This window comes from Lonchura striata, chromosome 2, assembly GCF_046129695.1.
Source record: "Lonchura striata isolate bLonStr1 chromosome 2, bLonStr1.mat, whole genome shotgun sequence".
Classification (NCBI taxonomy): Eukaryota; Metazoa; Chordata; class Aves; order Passeriformes; family Estrildidae; genus Lonchura; species Lonchura striata.
In genome coordinates, this window is record NC_134604.1 from 76786501 (window position 1) to 76812529 (window position 26029).

Consider the following 26029-nt stretch of genomic DNA (forward strand, 5'->3'; position numbering starts at 1 on the left):
GTGCAGGACAGTGACTTCTTGTAGACAGTACATTACGGCTCAGCATCAGTTCCGATGCATTTGCCCTGTGTGTTTTCTCACCACACAGCTGGCAGACAAGGAAAGACAGCAACACAACAAAATAGCAACATGTTTATCACAGGTTTTGTATGTGTGTGTATCTGACATTTCAGATGCATCTAAAGCGAACCCAAGAGTAAAGAGCACCTGTTAGTAAAAAGAGGATTTGTTAAAGATGATGTAGCATTCTCTTAAGAGTCTCTGAAACACAGATGGAAAACAAGTGCCAGCAACGCACTTCCTTTTGCAAAGTCACTGGTCCTTACAGTTCCAGCCTTTCACCCAGCAAACAACTACACCCCAGCAGAGCGGGGCTGCTCTGCCGCTCATTCCACAGGCCCAGAGCTGACAAGGTGTGGGTGACTGGGCTACCAGGCCCTCTCCTCTCACCTGGTAGTAGTTGGCTCGTGCTTCCAGCATCATCTGCTGATTGCTGATCATCTTCTTCCTCCGCCGGCACTCCTCCTTAAGCCCCTGGATCTGCTGTAAGTGCTGGGCCAATTCCTTGACCACCTTGTCACGCTGGGCCTGTGCCTCTCTCAGGGCCTCCTCCAGGCTGCCGAGCTGGGCGCTGAGGTACTCCTGGGAGTGCAGCAGGTACTCGGTAGAGAGCTGCGCCAGGCGCAGCAGCTTCAGCAACAGCGGGTCTGCGGGGCCCTGGCAGTGCGGGCAGCACTCCCGCTCGGCGGTGCAGAAGGTGACATGTTCCAGGTGCGCCTGCAGGGCCGCCACGTCCCCCTCCCGCGTCACCCGCTCCACGTCCACGGTGCTCAGCCGCCGCCAGTCCGGGTTCTCGTGCCTCCCGCGGAACTGGAACGCGGGGAACGCCGCCGGGCCGGCGCCGGGCCCGGCCGCCGGCGGGTGGTAGGTGCGCTGGGAGAAGGGCTGCGGGGAGAGACACGGCTCAGCCCGGGCCGGCACTCGCCGCCCGCCCCGCCGCCCGCCCGTCCCGGCGCTCACCATGTCCGGGCTCCGTCCCTGCGGCTCCGCGCGGCGCCGGCGTCCTCCGCGTCGCTATAGCAGCCCCGGCCTGAGCGAGGGGAGGCGGCAGTGACGCCGGGCTGTACCGCCCGCCCCGCCTCTCCCCGCCCCACGGCCCTTCGGCTCCGTGCACGGCGCAAATCCCGTCCTTCTCCCTCCGGGCATCCTTCTCCCGCGGCGCCTCCACAGCCTCCCGACAGCGCCGCGCTAAGGAGCTCTGTCCCGCGGCTCCCGGTGCCGGCACCGCACGCAGCGCATCCTTTACCATCTTCACACGCCACTCGCACCAACAAACGTATCCTCGGCTTCGCTCTTATGTTTATACATCCTTAATGCAGCTACACAGCATACGCTTTCTCTCTCCACGTTCCCTTGGCTTCTTTGAAGTCTGTACATGCCACCCTACTCACACGTTCACTGCATCAACGTGCATCCCCATCCGGTGCCCCCTCCGTGCTGCTCCTGACTCTGACCTTTCTCAGTCTGCCATGACTTACACTCCTCTATACCTGTGTTGTCCTGTGCCCTTCTCCAGCCTTGCCTACTCAACTTTCTCCCAGATGTGACAACACCTGTCACCTCCCTACCATCAGCATTCATATATACAGCGTTTCTCCGTACATCTTCACACCGCTGCGCCCTCATGTGCCTTAGCTCGTAGCTCTATGCAATCTCTCCACTGCAACTCCACATCCCTCCCAATGCCCACACACCAACCTCCTGCTGGGTGCTTTCAAACAAAGGGCTCACCTTAACACAGTCACACACTTTGCATGCCGCTTCCACATGCTCCCGTCACTCATCGAATCAACACACCTCTGCCTGGTATCAGCACACACCAGACCCACTCCTGCAACCATAAAACCCTACAACCTCACCACATCTGTTGTTCCTGTCTCATACTACCGATCCCAAACCCTTCAGCCCCTCGTGCTTTGCATACATCACCTACTTTACCATCCATGCACAAATACTTTTCTTCAATGCAACCAACAACTTCTGCCTATATCCCTGCCTCACCTCAGTCCCCAGTGCTCCCCATTACGGTGTTTCCCTTGCACCTGCTTGGTTGCTTCAAACACTATTTCTGAGCAGCAGCATCTTTCCCCTCCAACATACAAAATCACCCTATTTCATTCTTCTCCAAAAACCTGCTCTTCCTGTTACCATTTCTTAATATTTCAGTCTCCTAGCTATGTCTGCCTTATTGCCATGTTCCACATTTATACCTCCCTAACTTTTCAGTCCCTTCCACACATATTTTAGTTTCTCATCCTCTTGGTCATTCCTAGATACATACCTCTCTAAGAACAGTCACACAATATATATCTGACCATACACTCCGTTCCGTAGATTCCTCTACATCATGCATTATAGACTCACAGAGATGTTCTCAAGGGACCTCTGGTGATCATCGTCCAGTCCAAATTTCTGCCGCACACTAGTTCACATCACCTGTGGCATTTAAGAAGAACAGACAATCCATGACCTCCCAGTACAACCTCCTGTATGTCTGCTCTCTTCCTGATGAAAACATTTTTCTTAATGTTTCACTTTAATAATAGTATCTGCTATTACCAAGATTAAAAAAATGGTTTGAATATTTTTGCCACAATTGTTCAAGTAACTGCAGGCCACTACAAGAGTACCCCTTTTCCTTCTCTTTACCATACTAAATAAGCCCAGGTCCCTCAGCTTCTTCTCATAGACCATTTAGATACTAACCATGTTAGGCCTCCTTTGTCCCCTTTCAGTTCCTCCTCATAGTTCATACCCCCCCATAAATTTCCCTCCTTTCACCTCCTAGGAACTTGTAATGAACCTCATCTTTCATCTGCACTTTTAACATTGCCTCTCCAACATAAACAGTAACATGTTTACCAGTAATCACAATATAGAACTACTTCCACAAAAATACCAGCAATGTTGCTAGGTGCACCAACATGAGCACCCTCACAAATTACAAGCTCTTAGTCTTATGTAGATTTCTATGTTGGTTGTTGCTTCTTGGACCTTGAACCTTAAGCCTACTGGTCACACTTATACCCAAGGTTCAGTTCCATTTAGATTCTTCCATCACTTACCACGCCACTTGTTTTTAATTTAGAAAAGATATTGTGTGATGTTCCAACATTTCAGCCTTCTCCTACAAGAATGACATTTTTGCCGCCTCATTTTCCACGAACAGTCTCCAGCTAATCTTCAAAGAAATCTATTTAACTTTTTTTGATGTATAGCAAATATACATATCATATCATATTACACATAATGAAATCTAGCTCCCAAAGATCTAAGCCCAATATGTGCTCCATCTATTTGACATAGGAGAAATTTCTTTACATAAAAACCATGTGAATTTTGAAAGCTACCACTTTGTGTGTCAAGCAGAAGAAGCCTGAAATTAATTAGAAAAAAATAACCAAACATTATTTAAAGCCAGCAAAGTAAACTATGCCTGAGGACAGCTTATTCTCCTCAACCAATGTATCTAGTCAGGAATATCCATACAGATTTGCATGCTTTAATTGAACGCGACCTTGCAGTGGTACATCATCTATGCATCATATAATGGTCCTTGTTGGAATGCACCTTAAAGACCATCTAGTTCCAACCAGCTGCCATGGGCAGGGTCACCTTCTAGTAGACCGGGTCACTCAGAGCCCCATCCAACCCGGCCTTGAACTCTGCCAGGGATGGGAGGAGCACTACGAGAAGACGAATAAACCGCCCTAGCATCTCGATGGAGACAGAGAAAGTACGCACGGGCGGAGGCGGCCCTTTTCGATCTTTTTTTCCCTTTCCTTTCTGCCAGCTTTACTCTATTCTGGGAGCTGTGCCCATGAAGAATTTAGAGTGATCACCCACGCGCGAGGCCTGGTCAAGGGTGGCACCGCCTGCATCCCCGGCCGCCGCTCCTCTCCGGGACGGGCGGGACGGGGGAAAAGCGGCGCTTCCCCGCGGCGGTGTCCGCGGGCCAGGCCCAGACGCGGCGCTTCGGGAGGCGGCCGAGCGCGGCCGGGCCTGCGGGAGGCCCTGAGCCGGGCTCCATCTGCCTGCCAAAACCTGCAGCTCCGTTTCGGAGCGCGGCCGCCTCGCCTCTCCCTGCCGCCTGCCCCAGCGGAGAGGCCCCTCCGGAGTCTGCCTCCCGCCACCCCGCTGCGCCCGGGGCGGGGGGAGAAAGGGAGACCCCTGCGCTCACCTCCGGCTGCAGCTCCGCGGGTCTCGGCGGGCGGAGGGGTGCGGAGGGGCGGCGGGGCTGCGGCCGCTCCCGCCCCTGCCGTTAGCGGCGGTGCCGCGGCGGCTGCGCCCCCGCCTCCGCCGGGCCCGTCCCGCGCCGGCCCCGCTACCCCGGGCCGCTCGCGGGGCTGGCTGCGGAGGGGTGGGCGCCCAGGGCAGGCGGGGGCTCCCCCGCTGCTCGTCCACGCTCCCTCCTTGATAACCTGCCCGGCAGATGCTGATGCCCGGGCGGGATGTCCTTTGTCTTAGTCCGGTCCCGAGCCTCTCCGACCGAGAAGAAGCCTTTTCTCTCCCTTTTTGTAAAATGCAAGGGAAGTTACAACAAGCTTTGGAAAGGCTGCCTTTGGGAGTTCAAGGCACGTTTTGCCACGCAGTCACCGCATACGACACGTTTAAACCTGTGGAGCAGCGAACTTCTTAGCGGGGTTGGGAGTCCCCGCCGACGCGAGGCGGGCGGCGGTGGGGCGGGGGCAGGAGCCCGCCTGCTCCCCGAGATGGACGGGGGGTTTGGGGCTTGCAGGAGCCCTCCTGCCTACCGAGCTGGATAGGGCGACTTGAGGAGCTGCGGGATCCCATCTGCCCGCCGAGCAGAAGCGGGGTCTCGGGATTTGCAGCATCCTGCCTGCGCACCGAGCTGGAAAGGGGTTTGTGGGTCTGCAGAGACTCGCCTGCCTGCCGAGCTGGAGGGAAGCCCGAGGGACCGAGAACGTAGTGATAATCTCCAGCGGGAGAAGGTGAGGAGCTTTCATGAGAGTTTTCTGACGTTTGCAGGAAAACACCGTATTCCAGTGCCAGGATAAGGTTGGGCGTATGCTTTCCTGCAGGTATTTTATAGAAGTAATGTCAGATGAAGTTGTTATTTTCAATTAAAATATGTATTGCATCATGCAGATAGAATAATTCCAACAGCTACAGATTACCTCAAATCCTTCTGATTTGATTCCTCTTCCCTGTAAGTGTTTTAAATTGTGTTTTTCCATTATAAATGCTGTGCAGCCTTTGTGGCCACAAGGAAAATTTCAAACACTTTGTATTTAATATAAATTATGCTGGCAAATTCAGTGATGGAAGTAATCATTAGACATTTACAACACCTAATCTTCATTTAGGAATTCCATTTGGCCAGGGATATACCACTGTGTTTTCCAAAGTACTGACACCAGCTTACCTTACTGAACTGTGAAATTCTGTTGCTACAGTGTAGATGTAGGCACATATGCTGTGAACACCAGCTTTAAAAAAGAGGTAATAATTTAGGTGCTTATGTTTTTGATGCTCCAAGGGTACCTCAGCATGCTTCAGTCACTAATGTGTGTTCAATTCAGAGGATCAGGCTAGTCTGAAGGAAAACCTGAACATGTATCAAATGTGGACATCCAGTCCTCAGTCCTAATGACTTTTGCTTTTGCAGATCTACATCTGTTGGACTACTAAAGCAGGCATTGCCAGAAGATGCTTTATTAAGGCTTTAGTGTGGTAAACCTTAATTAAGAGAGGACTTTGGAAACCTGCAGTGTGACAGTCACAGCCTCTATGGGTCAGGCCTAGAGGCAAATATGCAATACAAGTTGATGAATAGTTGTGAATATGTGAATAGTTGGAGCACTCAGAGAGCAAGATGAACAAGTACAGGCCCTTGGGTGCCCAAGAAATTCTATACCCCATTCCCTTAGAATGCCCTAATGGCAACACCAGAGTCTGTTCAGCATGCCTTTTAAGGATTTCTCTTGCAAATAAAGTTTTTTTTTGTATCAAAATAAATGCTAACTGTGTGCAAAAATGCTGGAAATGCTCTTCAGTTGATGAGGAGAGTGGCATATGAAGTGTGCAGAAATGTGGATTTTGGTGGTTATTCTAGTACCTGTTTAATACAAAATACACAAGCAGGCCTTGGATGAGAGCTATAACCAAGATTTTTATGGTGAAGGGGTGGTTCTCACCCTTTAATTCTTTTATTCTAATTTGTTCCAGGGCTTGATTAATCTTTAATTGCTAGCTGTAAGTGGTACAGCCTCACTTGGCAAGGGTGGGTATTCTTTAACCCACATTAGTGCTGAGTTCTACCCTTATATGCCTTGGTGACAAAAGTACTCTCCTAAAACATGCGTGGATTTACTAGGAGAGGACCAAGAGCATTTCCAAGGTATTTGCGAGGCTCATAGAAGGTACCTGCAAATGGAGAGCAGAAAAATGAGAGTATTCTGATTGTGGAGTGAAATATGATGACATCTTGGCAATGGCTATTTGGAAAATATCCTGAGTAGCAGGGGTACTGGGCACTGAGGGAGGCTGCGTGGGGACAGACAGGCCTGGCAGTGCCCCCAGAGCACTGATGCAATGTGTTATGTGAAAAAGTTATTGGTGTATTTTGTGGTGTGGAGGAGGACTACACATGTTGTACAAGACATTTTAATTTGAGAGGGCAGTGGAAAAACTGTCTTGGGAACTGAGAAGTGGACTCTTCAGTAACCTCTCTCCTACAGCGCTCTCAGAGTGACGCATACAAGTAATCATTAACTCTGGTGGAAAGCTGACTTCACCAGAATGGTGTAAGCATAATAATGAGCTTAGCCAGATTCTTAGTTTATTTAATCTTTTCCTTCCTGCCAGTTTGCACCATGGCACATTTTTCAATTTTCAAGCGAGTGGCTGTGTGGCGCTTAGTTGCTGGCTGGGGGTAAACTGTGACAAATACCTATAATAAATACTTCCATTTGTTCAAACTTTCCATCACTCAGTTTACCTGAGGAAATAATTTATGTATTTTTATCACAGGAAAACAAAATATTTTAAAGAAAGGTAGAATGAACCACTCTCCTGACCCTTTTGTGTCACTTCTTCAATCCAACAACTACCACCAACCACAATTAAGCAGTTTGAATAGACACTGCTCTATGTAGTTTAATAAATTTTATTTTCAAGTTTGGGTGCTTCAGACTCTTCAAATTAAATTTTTTTTAATCTTAAAATAAAACAGTTTATCTTAAAAGTTTCTCTTCACATAAGAAGTCTAGCTGGATTTTACTGAGATGGCCAGCTCATGTATCTTCCTTTCTTCCAAACTCGGAGGGAATTCAACTTAACTATAGAGAAATGTCTGCAAAGACACTGAAACCATTGATGCAATTGCAGCAACAGAAGGGTCACACAAGCAAGTACTTGGATTTTAACACTTAAATACCTCTAGATGAATTTTTTATGGCATACATTAGATATTTGTTCTTTTTCTAACAACTGCATTGCACTTTTTCACTGATGTGGCTATAACAGCCTGCAGCTGGGTGAGTAAAAGAGGATGCTAGATGGCATCACTGACCAATGGCTTACATGAACTTGTAAAATTCTGCATGAGAAGGGTTCTGTTGCCAGTGGCTTGAATGAATAATGTCTTGAGAGATGGAAACATCCTCTTAGGAAAGAAGAGTATGGAGCTGTCTGCTAGAGGAGGCAGAGGTAAGGCTGCACACATACATGCTCTTAAGTTCTGGTTAAAGTGCTTAGAAATGCAAGTTTTGCTTGTTTGGTGTTTTGGAAGACAAAATAAGAACAAACACCTTCAGTGATGGCACAGCACTTTGTTAATGGTATTTTTCAGTTTGTAAAATCAGAGACATTCAAGAGAAACAATATAGCTTCCTGGAATCACAGAGGTTTGAAATTTGGAGTTGAGCTGGGAAAAATATGTGTAATTAATGCTAGGTAAATCAAAATGAGTTTCAGGGAAATCAAAACTAGTTATGCAAATAGACTGAATTTCAGAAATTGCTTCAATCAAGAAATACAAAGAGTTCATTAATGTTAACATTTTTCATATATTTTCAAAATAAAATTCTTTACTTCAGAAAAATAAGTGTCTCAATATTTGAAGCAATTTTTTTTGATTTTCAGAGTAGCATTTTAATTGAGACATATTCTATGCCCTAAAAATGCAATACATGTTTTAATAAGGGCATATTTTCATAAATTAAATATTTTACTCCCTTGTCCTAGACAAGACTGGACACTCACACTCCCTTTCAAGACCAATGACAAACATCAGCTTTTCCAAGTGCAAGTTTACAGCATGTAAATTAAGCTCTTGTGCTGAACTGTGGGTTGTAGAAGCCTTTCTAATTCTATTAACTGTTAAGGAACCCAGATAAAGGAATTTCCCCACAGCTGTCTCCCGTGAATAGCAATCCAAATGTGAAATTCCCAAAAGATTAGCCTAGATAAACAAGAATCCTATGTTAAGCAGATGTACACTACTATTTAATGCAGCTCCATCACAGCTAAGTTTCTGACAGAGAGATGCACATAGGTAAGAACAAAAATGAGGTACAAGGACTGAGAAACCTCTTATAAGAAATAGTCCTGAGAATACCACCTATGTGTTATTGTCCTCTCTCACTTCCTCCTTTATTTTCATACTAGATTGTGCATGCAACAGTCTCCTATATTACTTCTATATTCTGCTCAGTTCAGTCTGCTATATTGCTTCTATATTCTTCCTGGATCAGGAAACTTTTGTTAGGGTGGATTTGGAATCGAGATTAATTAATGAAATTGTATCTATCGATTGTATCACCGAGCATTCCAGGGTCCTCCAGAGATAAAACTATCTCCACCAAATGTCATCTTATTCAGTTCACTGTCTCTGAAGCAATGAGTAGCTTCAAGTCATTCCTTGCTAATTGTCGCCCTCTGATGTTACTATATATTACCAGCACCAACTCGGGAGAAGACATGAAGTTATTAGAGGGTGTCCAAAGGAGGGCCATGAGGATGAAGGGCCAAGAGGGGAAGCCATACGAGGAGCGGCTGAGGTCACTTGGTCTGTTCAGTCTGAAGAAGAGACTGGGGGAGACTCCATTGCAGTTACAGCTTCCTCATGGAGGGAGGAGAAAGGGCAGACACTGATCACTGTAGTGACCAGTGACAGGACTGAGGGAATGGCCTGGAGTTGTGTCAGGGAAGGTTTGGTTGGATATTAGAAAAAGGGTTCTTCCCCCCGAGGGTGGCTGGGCACTGGAACAGCATCCCAGGGCAGTGGTCACAGCACCAGGCTGACAGAGCTCAAGAAGCGTTTGGACAATGCTCTCAGGCACATGGTGTGATTCTTGGCATGCCCTGTGGAGGGCCAGGAGTTGGGCTTTAAGAGCCTGATGGATTCCTTCTAACTCAGGATATTCTGTGCTTCTGTGATGAGGCACGACTGTATTTCCCAATCCGATTTTCATTCTCTGTAATTCTCTGAGAAAATCGTTAACAACTTCTGACTCAAGGGATGTCAAGACGAGCAGGGCGGGAGCGGGCAAAGAGAGATGAAATGCGGACGCGGCCAGGCGCACACCCCGTGCGCCTTTCAGCGGGCGGGGCGCGGCGCCGCCATGTCCGCCGAGGGCCCGCGCCGGCCGCGCCGCCATGTTCGTGAGGCACCGCGCCGGGGCGGGGCCGGCCCGCTCGCGCCGCTCCCTCACGTCCGGCGGCGGCGCCAGGCGGGGGCGGGCGCGCGCCGCGCGGCCAATCAGCGTCGCCCACGACCCTGCCCGGAGGAGCTGGAGCCGCCGCTCGGTTGGGCCCGGCCCGGAGCCGCCACTGTCGGGACGGGGGGCGGCGACGGAGGAGGAGGAGGAGGAGATGGTGTCCCCCGCCGCCTCGGCCGGGCGCCTGGGCTCCGCTCTGCCCTTCCTGCTCGTGCTCCTCGACCTGCAGTACCAGGGTGAGCCGCGCCGGGGTCCCTGGTGGGGGTGCGGTGCGGGGGTACTGTGCCGCGGCCGTGGCGGCTGGTGGCTGCCGCCCGCCCTCCGTCCGGCCCTCCTGCCGGGGCTGCGCGCATTCCGCCGCGGCGGCGGGGCGCACACTCCACGCTCCCCCCTCCTCGGGCCCGTGTCGTCTTGAGCGGGGGGCACATTTCGGGAAAGAGTGTGCGGAGGGAGGTGCAGCGCTGCCAGCTCATCTCTCGGCGCCGTGGCGAAGGATGAGTAACAAGGGCACGGGCGCTGCCGGTGACCTGTTGGGTTCGTGCGCTTGGACGCGGCTCGCGGTGTGTGCTTCGCGCTCGCCGGCCTGTCACGGACGGGCTGGGGCTGCCGCCAGCCACTGAGGCCTCGGGTGCCGCTGTCCTCGAGTGCAGCTGTGGGACAGCACCGGCCCTCTATGCTAGCCGTGAATTTCGCACTCCCGTGTGGATTTTGTGTAGTTCCGAAGTTCAAAGGCTTTTCCAGTGGCCCTTCTCAGCCGCAGGCAGTATTAGTACCACACTTAGAGATTCGCTGAGGCTTTTGATGGTTGCGTTGAATTTGTTCTGTTTGTGGTTTTTTTTGTTGGTCTTATTTCTTTTTCACCTCTCACCATTAGTATTTGAAGTTCAATTTATCTGTGCTTTGTGGAGCTTGTTTACTTTCATAGTACACTGCCAGTAACACCTGTGTAGCCAGACTTTTATTCACAGGCTGTTGTTAAGTTTCTCTGTTGCAGAATGGTAGTTATAGTCAGGGTTTCACCTGAGGGACATTGTTTACCTGACAGTGGCAGATGGAAATGATACTGAAGCTGTTAGTACTCAGAAAAGGGCTATGGGCTTAAGGAAGATAGAGGTTAGAAATTCAGTTGATACACTAAATTAAAGAATACTTCAGCTGGCCAGATGGCAACAGGAACATAGTGTGCCAAAGACACTGTGCATTAGATCATGTACTGTGGTGTCAACTTGCCTTTTTTTTTTTTGTTTGTTTATTTTAATATGCATTCTCATAGTGTTAGAAGACAAATAGTAACTTTTGTCAGAAGTTACTGTTCTTCCCCTGCCCCCCCCCCACTTAGATTTTTAGATTGTGGCAGTGGTGCTCCTGCTGAGGATTCTTAATTTAGAGCTGCCAACCTATTTCAAGTGTGTGGTTTAATGACTATTTGGGCATAGCACATTTCCTAATTTGGTGGACATTGTCTTAACTTCAGTTAATAAAAATGTAGAGTACAGTAATGGACTGAGAAGTGGTAGTACGGGATCTTATTTATTGAATTAACTTACTTTTTAGTTCGTTATTTAACTTTTCAGAATGTGTAGTTAGAGAATTTTTGAGGGGGTCATGTTATTTAAGTATCTAGTTTTTTTATTTCCCTTAGGAATATTACTGGTCTTTGAGCTCAAAGGTGTTCATAGTCATATTTAAATTTGTATTTTGATGTCTTGGTAATTGAAGTCTGCCTTTTGTCATCTGATTCATGAATCTGAAAAAATCATTCTGTATTAACTTTGTATCTCACAGTTGATGGCAGTGAATACTGTTTATATCTGGCTGGTAAATACCCCATGTAAAAACCATTTTTGATTCCTCCTTTTCACCTCAATTTGTGATGAATTTGGCAGAGATCCTCTTCTGGGAAGATTAATTCTTCATTGCTGTTTGTCGACACTAATCCAAACAAAAAGAGGTGACTGAGGAGGACTAAAGAAGTGTTGTTCATTTTCCCCCTCTCCTTCCTCATAGCAGAAGAAAGGAAATGTAATATGGGGAAGAATAAATGGGCTCTGAATATACAGAGCTCAGTTAGTTACTGTCAGACCACAAGCTTTAAGTGTTTTTTTTCTTTCTCTCACCCTTTTTTTTTTCCCTAAGTTTGGGAGTGGTTTTTTTTTTTTTAGGGCCCAAATGCAAAGGCTACTTGAGGGTGGGGCTTTTTTGTCTGCCAGTCTTTGCTGTATTTACCGACTGCCTTTGCAAACGGGGAGGGAATGAAAAGTTGCTGGGTGGAAGTTGCATATGGCTCTACTGCATAATCTGAGGCTCCCTGTAAACCTCAGAAGTGTTGCTTCTGAAACTGTCGGTGCTTGTCCGCATATTACTTAGTTCAGTGTAGTTCTTGGAAATCATGTTAGCAAATATATCTAAAGCAACACCAAACTGTTGAAAAATAACAGCAAACTTAAGATTCAGGGCCATTCTGATAAAAAAATGCTACAAAAGCAGGATCTCCCTGTCTTCTGACAAGATAAGGCAATCATTAAGTTTCTCTCTGGGGGAAAAAGAAAGGTTTAGGTGAATGCAATTAAGATTAATGGCATGCATGCTGCTTCCTTGTCGTTGAAACAACTGGTTTTGGTACACAGTAGGAACTAATTCTGTTTATTTTCATAATCTTGTTACTCAGCTTGAAAACAAGATTTAGAAAAAAAGGTGGAAATTCTACAAGGGGGAAAACAGGAGTGTGTAGACTAATGTAACATCTTGAAACTATTCTCAAGTTGCAGGGTTATGAGTTCTTCGCAATGTGGATGAGACCAATTATACAAGGATATAGTTCAAGTCCGTAGACTTAGGTGCCTACATATTAGCACCAATTATCCTAATAAAACTTCCTACCATGAAGTTATAATTTATTTGAATTGAGTGTATTTAACTGGAAAAACAGGTTTGCTGCACCTGCTTATCTTCCTTACACAGTCCGATTGTTGTCCCTTGAGTTGTCAGGGTTAGTAGCAATTTTGGTTAGTACCAAAATTATATGGGAATAGTTTGGGAGTTTGTGTTTGTTTGGTTTCTTCGTGTTGGTTTGGCTTTTTTTGACTCTTAGACTCTTGTCCCAGACTTGCAAGGACTTCAGGCTCTGAATTTATCCAGAATATTTGGTTAACAGCTGGGCTCATGTGTGTGGTTGTTTGAGGCCCAGGGTAAATATTTAACAGTTAGGCAGTCTTAAGAAATGATATTCAAATTAAAATATGTGGAAGTTTTTAAAAATAAGGATAAAGTTGCACATCTCTTGGGTAAATTTAGTTTCTTGGTGGAGCATGCAGAGCTTCTTGAACTGGGCCTGTGGTTTCTAGCTCACAAATGTGTATCTGTTGGAAAGAGCTCTGTGGGGTGGTTTTTTTGCTCCAGCTGAACTTCTTAGGCTCATTCCCAGACCAAAGAGTGCATAGGTACTCAAATAGATTGCAGGGAATTTGAGTCCTTGGACTCCTGTGCTTATGTTTTCAGATGTCTGCTGTGGGCTGTGTTATTTAGAGCAATTGTTTGCCTACAGCCAGAAAATGAATAAGCAATAGATTTCTGTGAATAAACAGTCCAACTATCAGGTCAATGCAGAGTGTTCCTGAGTAGTTATGGTAAATGTCACTTTTCATCATGGTTAGGCTGATAATTCAAGCTGCTTCTGGAGATTCGTGCACCGATTTATGATGTTCAGCAACTTGCAGAGCTGAGGTTTAATGTATAGGTTAATGTATGTAAATGTTTAATGTATTTTACAGGGAATCTAGAAGACTTCACAATTGCTTCTTTATTTATCCATGTTGCTCCTGCTTTTATTACTTGTTTGCTATAAGTGGTCACCTTTCTCATTTGTTTTAGTAATTGTCTTCATTATTTTCAAGGAAAATATGGCCCTTCCACCTAAATATTATGTAACTATAACTGTACTGTACACAACATGCTTGAAAGACAGCAAATTGTGTAGGTACATCTTACTGTGGAAAAACGTATTCTTGGAGCGATCCTGATGTGACTGAAAGTAAAACAAGGATGCTTGAGACTGTGGGAATTGAATGCCATATTTGGGTAGATGGAAAGTTCATCCAAGACTAATTTATAGCCCAATTCTAGGATACCACTTCCAGCTGACATGTTTTGAAAGATTTCAGGTGTTTGTGTGTGGGGAAACACAGGAGGCGTGAAACTTAAGAAATTTTAGTTGGTATTAGGTAGTGTTAAATCCTTCAGTCTGGTTATGGTTTTATACCTGCTTTATTGCTAGCATATGTCCAAATTTGTGGTGAAGATTTTTTTCAGTTCTTAGTTTTTTCATTGTGTTTCTTATACTTGCTTTATCATTTTAAAGGACACTGGACTGCTTGAAGCTTTACGCTAGCAAAGGAAAATGGGCAAGGAAGAATTTTTTCACTGCAAATTAGACACATAAAATGGGACTACCTTTTTTACATGCCTAGAGTTCACTTTAAAATGAATAATTTAGCGAGATCCTCAAATAACAATTATTTATCATGGAGGCAGTTTTAACTTTATCTACTTAAACAAAAAATATTCATTGGAAATTTGGGACTTTATGAAGTCCCATTTTTTAACTTTCCATTAATTTAAAAAAATGCTTTCTATCATTGTTCTAAAACAAATAATTGAGTTGAAGCCCTTGAATTCAGCATGCTGACTTACTGTCAGTCTTTTAGAAGATAGAACTTTCTCTAGTGGATGCAGAGGGTATTTTGTTCATTTTAGTATAGACAGCTCAAGGATTTTCTTATAGTTTGGAATTAAAAGAATTATGAGCTATATAATAGAACAGAAAAGAAAAAATAAATTAAGATCCATAGTATTAAGAGCTCCTACATCTAAAAATGTGATGATTTGGTGATAAGAAATTACTGTTTGTTCATTACAAGTATGTTGAAGCTTAACCACCTTTCAGTGTGAGAAGTTGGCTATACTTTCCTTCAGTCAGCTGTACTGTAACATTTTTATTTGGATTCTAAGAAACAACTTTGGAGTGCTGCTACATTTTTGCATTTAAGTGCCTTTCTGAATCAGCTCAGTGCAAAACCTGAGCAAAATAAGTTATAAATCATTGGGTTTTAATATAATGTGCTTATTCAGGATTTCAGTATATTGCCTTGCTTAAATCTAGGCATACGGTATCCTCTTAATAAATGAAAATTTTTCTAATGTTGAAGTTTTTTAATAGCCATAAGCTGGTGGGTAATTTGTAGTGGAATTCTGCCCTGATTTGAAGGCTGCAGGAAACAGGACAAACTAAAAAGCTGTTGATGTTTGTACAGCACGTACTTGCGCTTGACTGCTCATTTCTTTCCAACAATAGTCTTTCCCTGTTGGTTAAACAGCAGCAGTTTATTAGCTTTAAACTCAAACTGGCACTTTAAAGACTTACCACTTTAGTATGGTTTTCATGCTACTGGTTAAAGGGAAAAGGAGTGAGAATTTTAATTGTTTGTCTAAACTTGCAGTCCTGTAGAAGTTTGCCCTGGAAATTATGAAGATGAGACAAAAGTGCAGTAGATGAGAAGCCAATCTCTAGGTAGTCAAACAGTTCTAAGTTAAGTATTAAGTTACCATCAGGGTCATTAATTTTAACTTGGAACCTTTGTGCATTTGCTGCATGTGTGTGTTACCAGTGCTTTGCAGATTCTTCAGAAATTGAAAGTCAGAGTATGTTACTGAATGCGTGGATGTATATTTGATGCCTTGTCACAGTGGGGTGCAAAGCCACATCTTGTGTACTTTTGAGACGTCCTAAATGGGACATGCTATGGGGTTATTAGACTGCAGGGTGCTTTACAGAGTCACAGAATCCCCTAGGTTGGAAAAGACCTCTGAGATTGCCTAAAGTGCAGGAGGATGTGACTTCTGCCTCTGTAAATAATGGTTTGTTACATGCATCATATTATCATTGTATTTGCTAGCTGTAATCAAACTGTTCATTCAGAACCTTGGTCTTTTTGTTTTTCTTTAAGGAGCTGAGTGTGGAATAAATGCAGAAGTAGAAAAACAACTTGAAATGGGGAAGAAATTATTGGCTGCTGGACAGCTGGCGGATGCTTTATCTCACTTTCATGCAGCTATAGGTACGTATCTCGGGGAGGTGACTCTTATACTGACATACCTTTGGGTGGGTTTTTCCCACTGTTTGCTTCATTAAATATCCTGCTTTCTTGCAAATTGCATTCCATGAATCACAGAAGTTGGTGTATCTTTATACAGCAGTTTGGACAGAAGCCAGCAGTAGAAAACTGTTAAATTAACTACATGTTACATCAACACTTAAGTCACTAGAAGCTAGCTGTATGAAAGGAATTTTAACTGACTCTGATATTATTTGATGTGGTATTCCCTGTCTGTCTAATCCCATCAAGATCAGGTTTCATCTTTATGATGTTTTTCAAAGTATGGATATGTCTTTGAAAGTCTGGTTTTATCCATGCTTTCTACTATCCAGTGCTGTAAAAGATGCAATGTTTAAAATAGTCGCTCTTTCTCTTCTTATTTTTTCTTAATTAAATCTTGAAGTAGGTGATATCTCAGTGAAGCTGATGCTGCAAGTTTGCAGTACTGAATTGGCAGCGGAGGGCAAAATTGACCCCCTCCTGTAGTCAAATAGTGAGTTTGTTCTTGTTTGGTGTTCTGCATTTTCAACAAAATGAGAAGTTAAATGTTTGCTTTTAAGAGTTTTAAAGCAACGTAGCTGATTAAAATCCTTTAACTGAAGCATAGAGGCAGCCCCACTAAAGAGCAGTGTCCATTAACACTACAGTTTCTTAATTGCATGGTGCAGTTTTAAGTTATTGGACTTTGTTACAATATGTACAAGTGCATTTTTTTCCTTTGTGAAAAGACTGTTACTGGCATGTTATACATTGATGAGTCCTAGTATTGATACTTTTATTTATGCCTTGGTTTAATAGTGAGGTGTTAGCAAAACATTGGTTGCTTCTGAGTTATTAATATTTTCTTTGCATTCCCAAAGATCAATTTCCCTTTTATGAAGAGAATGGAGGAGGCAACTTCCCTTTTTTTGTTATGGAAGTTCCGTGTTCCATCTAGATGCAGTCTGTTACTCCTTTGGTTTGTGTTGCTGCCAAAGCACTGCTGTGCACAGGTGTGCTATAGCTTGACTTTTTCCTTTATTATTAGTTGACAAACTTGAACTTGGATTTGGTGAGGAGAGCAGTTCAGTGAGTGGCTGTGCAGGTGCTGGTGGTGTTGTAGGGGCAGCAGTGAAGTGAGGTGCCTGCATGAGTGAAACCCTCTGCTTTGCCAGCTGTGCTCAAGCAGCTTGTAGAAGTATGGTGTGGCTACCTTAGTTGTGACCTTTATGGGATTCTTAGTTGGATAATGATTTTAGCCTGATGGCCTCATTTTCATCAGACTTCTTCAGATTTTGCCTTTTTGAAAAGATTTTAAGCATGATTTGCTAACTGTGCTTGTGAGGAGGTTAGAATTCCTTCCTGGCTGTACTGCATCATTGTTAATTGTGAGGTAAATAGATCTTTCTGTCTTGCCTCAGCCAGTCTATTTTTGGGTTTTTTTTTGCAAACATCTAAAATAGAAAATAACTACTGTCTATATTACCTCTCTTCAGTTAAATTTTCCACTCTTTCTTCAATCCCAGTTTATGCTTTCTGTCTGGGTAGGTGTCAGTTGATGTTCAATACTGTTGCTGGAGTAAGGCAACTTACTCCAGCAGCAGTAATGAACAGTAATTCATTGCCTCATTTTAGTGAGGCAAAAATATCTGTCAGATAATCATCTGGTGCTGGAATGTGCTTTTGGTGTTTGCTCTTTCCTACCTTTCATCCTTTGTGTATTAATGAAGTTCCTTAATTTCAGCTGTCGATTTGTACATAGCCTACATCTTTAGGATTCAATGCTGCTTTTTTTTTAAGGGTAATAACAGTTGAATTTATTTGAGGTTTTATAATGCAAAGAGGCATATAGCATAGGAGTGCCTACTAAATTTCAGCTTTGGAGATTAGAATTTTCACAGCCAAGATATTGTAGAGGAAGAGTGCAGATAGCTTTTTCAGTGAGAGCTGAGCTAGTGTTTTGGTAATGGAGGTGGCCAGCTATGAAACTTCATTGCTGATCATAAGATTTTTGGTGGTGCCATTTCTTCCATTTATTTTGAAGTTCAACTTTAACCTCAAATGATGTGAGGAAGGAAAATACTACTATTCTTCCTCAGATATGGATGTTCTTGTCTGTGAATTCTGGATTGATTATTATGTTTTTAATAGTATAGCAAAAGCTTTCCTGTATTCCAACATTGGGTTGTTTTGGTGGTTGAAGTTACTTTTCCTTGAGAGCCCACAGTAACCTGTTTTTGTGAAATATTGCGTAGAGCAGAATGTTAAGAATAATATTCTTATTTTCAGAGACTGATGTTTGCCTCTTGTACAGGAGTATATGCTAGCTTGGAGAGTGTTAAAGTTGCTGGATCTTGGAATTTTGACCAGGAGACAACATGGAATGTGTGGGCCCTGAAGCTAGACCTCATGTTGATAGTGTGTGTGCATTTCCTGGTGAGAGGGAATGTTGAGGCCCACTTTATTACTAAAGAAAGAAGTTGCTGATATTTCAGTGAATGATATAAAGAGGTTGTGTCTGTGTTGACATTGCACTAACATATTAGTAATTTTGGGAATATTTGCATTTCTTGGATATGGTGATCAGCACTTGGGCTGGAAAAGGATGAATTAATGTCCTTCGAAATGTAGGCCTGCAGCTGGAGGTAAACTGCATTAGTATGTAGAGGTGGTTCTCCTGTATAAAGCTGAAGAACACATACATATTTGATCTTCACTCTCAATTTTTTGTCATTTACAGTATTTGTGTAATCTTTATTGTTAAATAATTAAACTGCATAGAAAATACTGCTTGCACAATGTTGTAAATTTTATGTCTTATTAATGTATGCCATTATTTCCAGTAGCTCAAAAGTTAGATGATATATTTTTAGTCACTATCATTCCCCTGTACCAGAAATTTTAGTAGGTTTGAGATAGTATTCTGATTACTGTTTGCTCATTTGCAGAGGGAGACTCTGAGAACTATATTGCTTATTACAGAAGAGCCACAGTGTACTTAGCCATGGGCAAATCTAAAGCAGCAATTCGCGATTTAAGTAAAGTGGTTGAATTAAAGCAGGACTTCACATCAGTAAGTATTACTGGAATTGAAGATTGTTCAAGTATAAAGAAAAAAACAGCTTCAAAGAAGGTTTTGTATTTTTTTCAGACTTTGCTCAACAGGAATAGAGAATACATTATCCCTCAGAGGGCTTTAAAGCGGGTAAAATAATAGCTATAGTGTATGTGCCTTAATTTGCAATGGTGTTAAGTATAGTCTAGACAGTTATTTGAACAACTATTGGTTTTATTAAGTTCATGGATTTATACTAAACACTTCCCTCATTTGTGGTTATTCTGTTGTTCACCAAGGCTTTACCATTTAGGACAGGGAGAAGAAAGCACACAGATGCCTCTGGGGTTTTTTTCTCTTAATCGGCATTAGATTTGAGGTATCTCCACAGTAACTGCCCTAATCTCACTGCATTCCTGTGTGACTGTTTCAAGTTTGGATTTGCTTGCCCCTTTCTGCATTCTGGGTACTGTATGTGGAGACTGCCTTGCTAGTTGGAAACTGGTGCTGGAGTCCTCTCCAACTGATTCTCTCACCTCCCTTTTTTGTGGGCAGTGGCATGTCCTGTATAGTTGACAATAAAGGAGCAAATGTTAAATTCGCTGTTGTATGAAAATATTTGTATTGGAAATCAAAGTCTTCTAAATCATTGACATGTCTTTTTACATAGCTTCTATTATTTTGACAGTTTACTGAAATAATTGTGGGAATTATTTATTATTTCTGCTATTTATTTCATCTGTAAACAGTTATAATCAGGAAAGTGGTGTAAAGTCACATTCACCTTGATTTATAAAACTTCTCACATGAGTTCTTTTCATAAAAATTGTCTGCTTTTTGCCCCTCAGTTCTGTTGCAGAGCAATCCTTTGCCATTAAAGAGGCCTTATAAGAACATCATTAAATCAAAAAGACAGAGAATGGTTGTCATGATCCCTGTTTTAGCTTTTTAGCTATACTAAAATGAAACTTGTGTTCATACCTTGCTCAATCCCCATTTGTAAATAAAAAGTTATGTTTCGTTTCAGGCAAGATTACAGAGAGGACAATTACTGCTTAAGCAAGGAAAATTCGATGAAGCAGAGGATGACTTTAAAAATGTGGTAAGTTGTAGACCAGTGTTGAACTACAATCACTACTTTAAAGGTTGGGTTCTGAGGCAAGGTCACATCTGAACTCTGATGCTCTATAGAATATATTCTATCTAGGCTTGAGATTGTCTTTCCTGTTCTTTGCAGGCCTAGTCGCTAAGCAACCTTGTATGAATAAATGACCAGTGGAGTTGCAGTATAGTGATGCAGATGAAATGGGTCTTACCTGAAACTATGGAGCATTTTGGAAAGTCTTTCTTGTGTGTGCCTGATACTTCATGATCTTTGCTTACTGATAGCTGAAGGGAGCAGCCTTCATTCAGAAATAAGTAATATGGGACTCAAAGTATGTAGTTGAACTCTGGTTTACATCACTATATTGATACCTCCTGGGAAGTCACTAGGGGCATCATGGATCAACCTTTGCAGGTTCCTATCTCTTTTTTACTGGTTACAAAAGAATTGTTGACTCTTAATTGTAGTATTCACATATCCATTGAACAGAGAGAGACAGACTTCCCCAGGAAAATCCTGGGGAAGTCTGTGTCTCTCTCTGTTCAAAGGATATGTGAATACCACACTGAATTTAGTCACTGAGCAGTTAAACCAGTACATTTCAGTGGCATCCCTCTGTCTCCTAATCTACAGAGCTCTCCATCTTCATGAATGTCTTGACAGTACTTTCTCTCCATGATCAGGAATCATGCAGTTTCCAACTACAAATAGGTGGATATTACCCACCTAAAACTCACTTGGGGTGTTTTTAGTTTTAATGGGTATCTTGTGCATTTCAGCCCTGTGCTGCAAGATAAACTGATCTAACCCCAGGAAAAAAGCCCTCAGAGAATGTGTATGTAGATTTCCTCTCTACTGCAGAAAATTCATGTAAATAGGAGTATAAATAAGATGCATTCTTCATTCTTGCTTGCTCTTCAGGAGTTGCTAGTTTGAACAGCTGGTGTGTGTGTCCCTTAAGCCAAAATAAGAATTTGCAAAGTAACAGATGCCGTCTTGTTGGCTGTCTCTGAAGAGAGTGATGAAAAAAGAAGTTGTGTGGTCCAGGTTGAAGCTGTTTAATGGAAATCTTACTAGTAAGTGTGGATGACAAAACTGGAGTGGTTATTCTGTATATTCTGCAGGATAGCTACAAGGATTGGCCCTTGCAGGTAGAAATGCACCAGTCAGTTCTTGTGTCTGTATTAGAGCTCCAGCAGCTTGTTCTGAAGTTCATGTAGCAATGGCACATCTGGTTGCTTCTTCCTCAGTAAGTTTCTTAGGAATGTGTAGTCTGATAGCAGTGCAGCGCTGCTGTCTGCAAATGTGGGAGAGAGTTGTTCAGCTCGGATTAACTGAGGACACAGTTGCTGCAGTAACAATTATGCAGTGTCAGGGTTGATTGTGTCATCCTTCCCATCTAAAGGAAGGGAAGGATGACAGGTAAACTTTTGCAGCTTGCAAGACCAATGGCTTTGTGTAGAACTTAAAGAAACCGTTGTAACTGTACTTCATATAAAGCAGTAAACCTATCCATTAATGTGTACTTGTGAAACGAAAAAAAAATAAATGTCTTCAAATATTTTCTATATAATTTCATAGTATCAGGAAGAGGTTTTGTGGTGAGCACCCTAGATATCTTTAAATTCTTGATTGCTAAGCAGCTTCTCTGTATATTCCTGACTCTCTGGCACATCAGTATTGGCTGTCTTGTGAGGCAGTGCTAGTGTGAGAGCAGGTAGTGGAAATGCCTAGCTGCAAAGGATGCAGTATTCCTTTTTGGGAGCAGGGCCTCTTGAGATTCAGCCTTCATGTGTTATTTTTAGCTTTTTTTTTTTTGTACGCTATTTTCCTGTTGGCTGAAGTTAATCACAAGGTTTGGATAGAGGGTGTGATTCAGACTTATACCTTCACCTGTTAAGCAGTACTACATTTCTAGAAACCTCTCCTTTTGGCCAGCAGATGAATCAAGCTGATTACATTTTTTACATGGGTCAGGTTTTCCACGTGAAACAAGGAGTAAACAGAATTCCTTTGGTGATTTTACAAAGTTGTAACACATGCTATATGAATAGTAATTGTTTTTCTGCTACAACTTCGGTTTAGTGTTCATATGCTTTAATATCAAGTTCCTTCTGTTTGGTTTAGTGGTTTCTGATTAATAGAAGTCAGCAGGACAGATCTGTGGGTGCATCAACATTTGTGTCCAGGGCCTCAAGCCATGAAAGCCCTGGAATGTTTATTTTACCTGTAAACATGTGATTTTTACTGAAAAAATAAAAGGGATATTAGCATACTTCCATTGATGGAAGGCCTTCTGGAAAGGTGACAAAAACAATGCAAATGCTGCCAGCCCTGTGTATGTACCTTACCGTGTTGTCAGTAACTCTGCTTATGTTCCAGAGAAAATGACAAGTATTTGAGTTGGTGAATTCTGTAAAAGGTACAAAATTAGAGCAGAACTTGTGCCTTGTCTATTGGAAAGTGAGTAAATACCAAATTGTTATATTTATTTTAAATTCTAGACTTTTTTAAGACTGACTGTAACACTCACAGTTGCAATTTATTGCAATAAATACTGTAAATGGAGATGTCCTAAATACACAATTCTGTCTGCCTTGGAAGAACTAATATTCAAAACTTGACACTGAAGGCACCGTTTTTAGTTCCACTAGATGTCAGCCAAGACCAAGTGACTGAGCTCTGTACAACTGCAAATTGCTTTCTCATCTAAACCCTTGCCTGTTGCAAAGAACATTGGAAGAGCTTTCCATGGTTGGTTGTTACATGTAATAATACTGTTTTGGATTTAGGTGGGAGAGGCCAGCTTATGGCACTGTAAGTTAATCAAATTGGGTTAAGTTACTAGGCAATCTAGTTGTGTGTTTGAGGCTCTCTTTTAACTACATCAGAGATATTTAATATAACCTTAGATATTGCCAAATATATTCCTCTGTGCTGCAGTGATCATCTGTAGCTTTCAAGCTAAAGAATAAAAAGTATTCAAATATTTTTTTTTTTAATCTGTCTGTCATTTTAGCTGTATTACCTGATATGTTACCTGTGCAGGGCTTTCCCTCTGTGCACTATCCTTGAGTGCATTGGTGTCTTTATCTTAGATACCACAAATCATGGAGGTTCCCTCAGTTCCCTTCAGGATGTTTTTCACAACCTGAATGAGCAGGCTTCTTTTTGCTTTTGTTAACATTACTGATTTAAATATCATAGCAATATGCTAATTACTTAATAAGAGCTTATGAGTGTATTTTCATCATACTGTAGTACACACTCAGTGACTTCCGTTTGAATGATACCTTAAAAAAATTTCCCTGTATTTAACTGGACATGTTGCGTTACCTAAAATTACCTGGGATGATTCACTCAAATGGTCTTGATTACTATTGGATTTGCCTCCATGATTGTAATGTTGCTTTTCATATTCCACTGACATTTTCTCCAAATACATTATAAGAAACCTTGTGTGAGTCTAAGGAGTGTGGTGTTATCACAAGTTTTTATGGAAGTATAAGGCTCATCCATACCAAAGGCTCTTAATTTTTAAGAAGAAAATGCTGAAAAATTAAGGAAGAAATCAAATAAGTCAGCTGGAGCTGAAGAGTTTAGAACTTCAGAGAGTTTTGTACATTTGGTACTTTTTGAAATTACAGGTGCAGAAATTTGCCTCTTCTACAAGCTCCAGATTTTAGGGAGAGAGTAGAAGCATCGAGGGCTTATAGGCAGAGATATAACCAGAAGAAAAGCTGTGAGACTGATCACATTCCTCTCCTCTTGCTGAATCACAGTGTAGGGAATAAAGGAGAATTTTCAGGTGTAAGTACAACTTGATTTTTACCAGGTAAAATGAAAAACTGCATAAGGTTTGTAAAGATTTATAAACAGGAATTGAAGACCAAGTGTGGGACCTGTGCTTGATTTCGATGTATTATTTAGGCTCTTTCCTTTCATATACTAAAGTGGTAGAACCAGGGAAAATTCTGGTAAACGACTTCTGAGGACTAAAGTTGAATTACGTTAGAGACATAAGCACAAAATGCATGTGTTTCAAGAACTTCCTGGTGAGAAGAAAAGAGGCTGCTTCAAGATAAATGGGGAAATAAAAAGGTATTGGATGTCTTTGAGTGACTTCAGTTCACATTCTTCTGTGTAGAGAATGCAAGCTAATGAAAGTTTTTATTTAAAAACAAACAAAAAATAAAGTCATGCTGATTTGTTTCTTTTAAACTTTGAAAGTCATTCTGATCAGCAACAAGTGTGAAGCCAGTGCTTCTTTCAAGCTACAGTAATGCTACAAATTCCCTGGCTTTGCAAGGGAATGGCTGAGATTCTTTCTGACTGTGTATATCTTCCTGGGTGATACTAAAGTTGTGTGAAAGATCTTTGAAAAAATTTTCTTTGAAAAGGTAAACCTGCCTAAATAAAAACAGCAAGTAAAATGTAACAACTTCTACTTGCTCAGAGAGAGGGGTTAGAGAAATGAGAGTTCTTGTAGACAGAATGTTGACTTGTATAAAACTATGTAAGAAACAGTACGCATGACTGCCCAGCTGAGTCTTCCCTGGTTGTAGCCACTTGCTGCTGCAGCCACTTTTTGTGAGGAAAGTGTAAGAAACGTAACTTCCCAGTAACAACTGTCTGAAACATGTTTCATTTATTTCTGTCATGAAGTTATAAATATGTATAATGCTTAAAGTGACAGATGCAATTATGCCAGTGGTTACACTGTCTACTGCTCCTGAGGAATCCAGCACTGAACAGCAGATAGCAGAGGTGAATTAATTAGGTTACAAGGAGGTCTGCACCATCCAACAGGTGATGGGGAACAGTGACTGTTTTGTATGATGTGTCCAGTGATGATAGATCAAGCATGAAGAATTGGATTTCTGACTTCTGACATCCTGCATTAAATCTTAAAATGTTTATTTCTTAAGTTCAGAGATAGAAATGCTTCCAGTGGAGTTTCGAAACTAATTTTGATTTATTTGCAGTTTTAGTCAGTTCTCCATTATATAATTATTAATGGGACTGAAAGAGGTCCTTGAACAAGCATTTGAGTCTCTTTCCTTGTTCATGTTTGCAGCTCAAATCTAATCCTAGCAATAATGAGGAAAAAGAAGCCCAGACTCAGCTGACAAAATCTGATGAGCTTCAGCGCCTACATTCACAAGCATTATCTGCCTACCAGCAAGAGGATTACGGAGCTGCTATTTCTCTTCTTGATGAAATCTTGGCAGTAAGTGTTAAGTCAAATGGTACTGTGAAAGCAAAGTAAGAGCTTCTGACATCTGTGTGGTTTTGTTTAATAGTTTCTTTACTGATGTGAAAATAACTTTGGCATAACTGGTTTAGTTTTGCTGAGCACTGTGGGTCTGTAACAGTGTTGAAGAGAGGGGAGGGCTGAGCACTAGCTGCAGAAGTGTCTTAAAGATACTTCTGTGAAACTTCTATTACAGATAACTTTACTGATTATATTTTCCTGTTTTTCTACAATTTGGTATTCTTCGGGAAGGTGAGAAGAAGTTTCCCTGAAATCAATGAAGTTTTGCCAAGTATAGGAGTTAGAGGGTTTTTTAATCTGGATTTTTCATTGCATATATGCAGAAGTTTTTGTCTTGAGAAAATGAAGTAAAAAAAGATTTAAAAAAACCCCACAAAATTAAAAATACAGATAACTGAATTTTCATCTTGTTCCTTAAGTATCTGTATTTGTTGAATCTTAATTGGTGTAGATAGCTTGATAGTGCAAGTGTAAATAACTCAATCATGTGGGCATTTTGTGTGTCATATAGAAATGTACTAAAGACAGTTAACTGCTATGACTGCACGTAGAAATTATTGCTGTTGACTTGGAGTTTACACCTTGGAGCTTTTGGTGATTAAACTGCCCCAGTGCAGAATTGGTTTATGGGGAGGCAATGTGGAAAAGCAGGAAAGCTTCCTCTAAGAGGATAATTTCCAAACAATTCTTAAGACTTAGATTTAATTACCTAAATCAAAT

The 26029-nt window shown here is 42.3% G+C and overlaps 2 protein-coding genes across 4 annotated transcripts in view; one reads left to right on the forward strand and one right to left on the reverse strand.

Moving 5' to 3' along the window:
* The window catches only part of DZIP1 (DAZ interacting zinc finger protein 1), a 38347-nt gene extending 34002 nt beyond the window's left edge, over positions 1 to 4345 (reverse strand). For all 3 annotated transcript variants that reach the window (XM_021530309.3, XM_021530308.3, XM_021530307.3), the window contains exons 1-4: positions 4241 to 4345; positions 2425 to 2496; positions 1021 to 1090; positions 451 to 945 (exon numbers count right to left, since the gene is read on the reverse strand). In XM_021530309.3, coding sequence (XP_021385984.1) covers positions 451 to 945; positions 1021 to 1023 — 498 coding nt within the window. In that variant the 5' untranslated portion in view covers positions 1024 to 1090; positions 2425 to 2496; positions 4241 to 4345. The remainder of the gene's footprint in view (positions 1 to 450; positions 946 to 1020; positions 1091 to 2424; positions 2497 to 4240) is intronic.
* A 5418-nt stretch (positions 4346 to 9763) lies between these two features.
* DNAJC3 (DnaJ heat shock protein family (Hsp40) member C3) overlaps positions 9764 to 26029 on the forward strand; it is a 30099-nt gene continuing 13833 nt past the window's right edge. Inside the window, exons 1-5 of the mRNA XM_021530306.3 lie at positions 9764 to 9979; positions 15746 to 15856; positions 18823 to 18947; positions 19957 to 20031; positions 25112 to 25264. Of these exons, the coding sequence (XP_021385981.2) occupies positions 9898 to 9979; positions 15746 to 15856; positions 18823 to 18947; positions 19957 to 20031; positions 25112 to 25264 (546 nt within the window). The 5' untranslated portion in view covers positions 9764 to 9897. The remainder of the gene's footprint in view (positions 9980 to 15745; positions 15857 to 18822; positions 18948 to 19956; positions 20032 to 25111; positions 25265 to 26029) is intronic.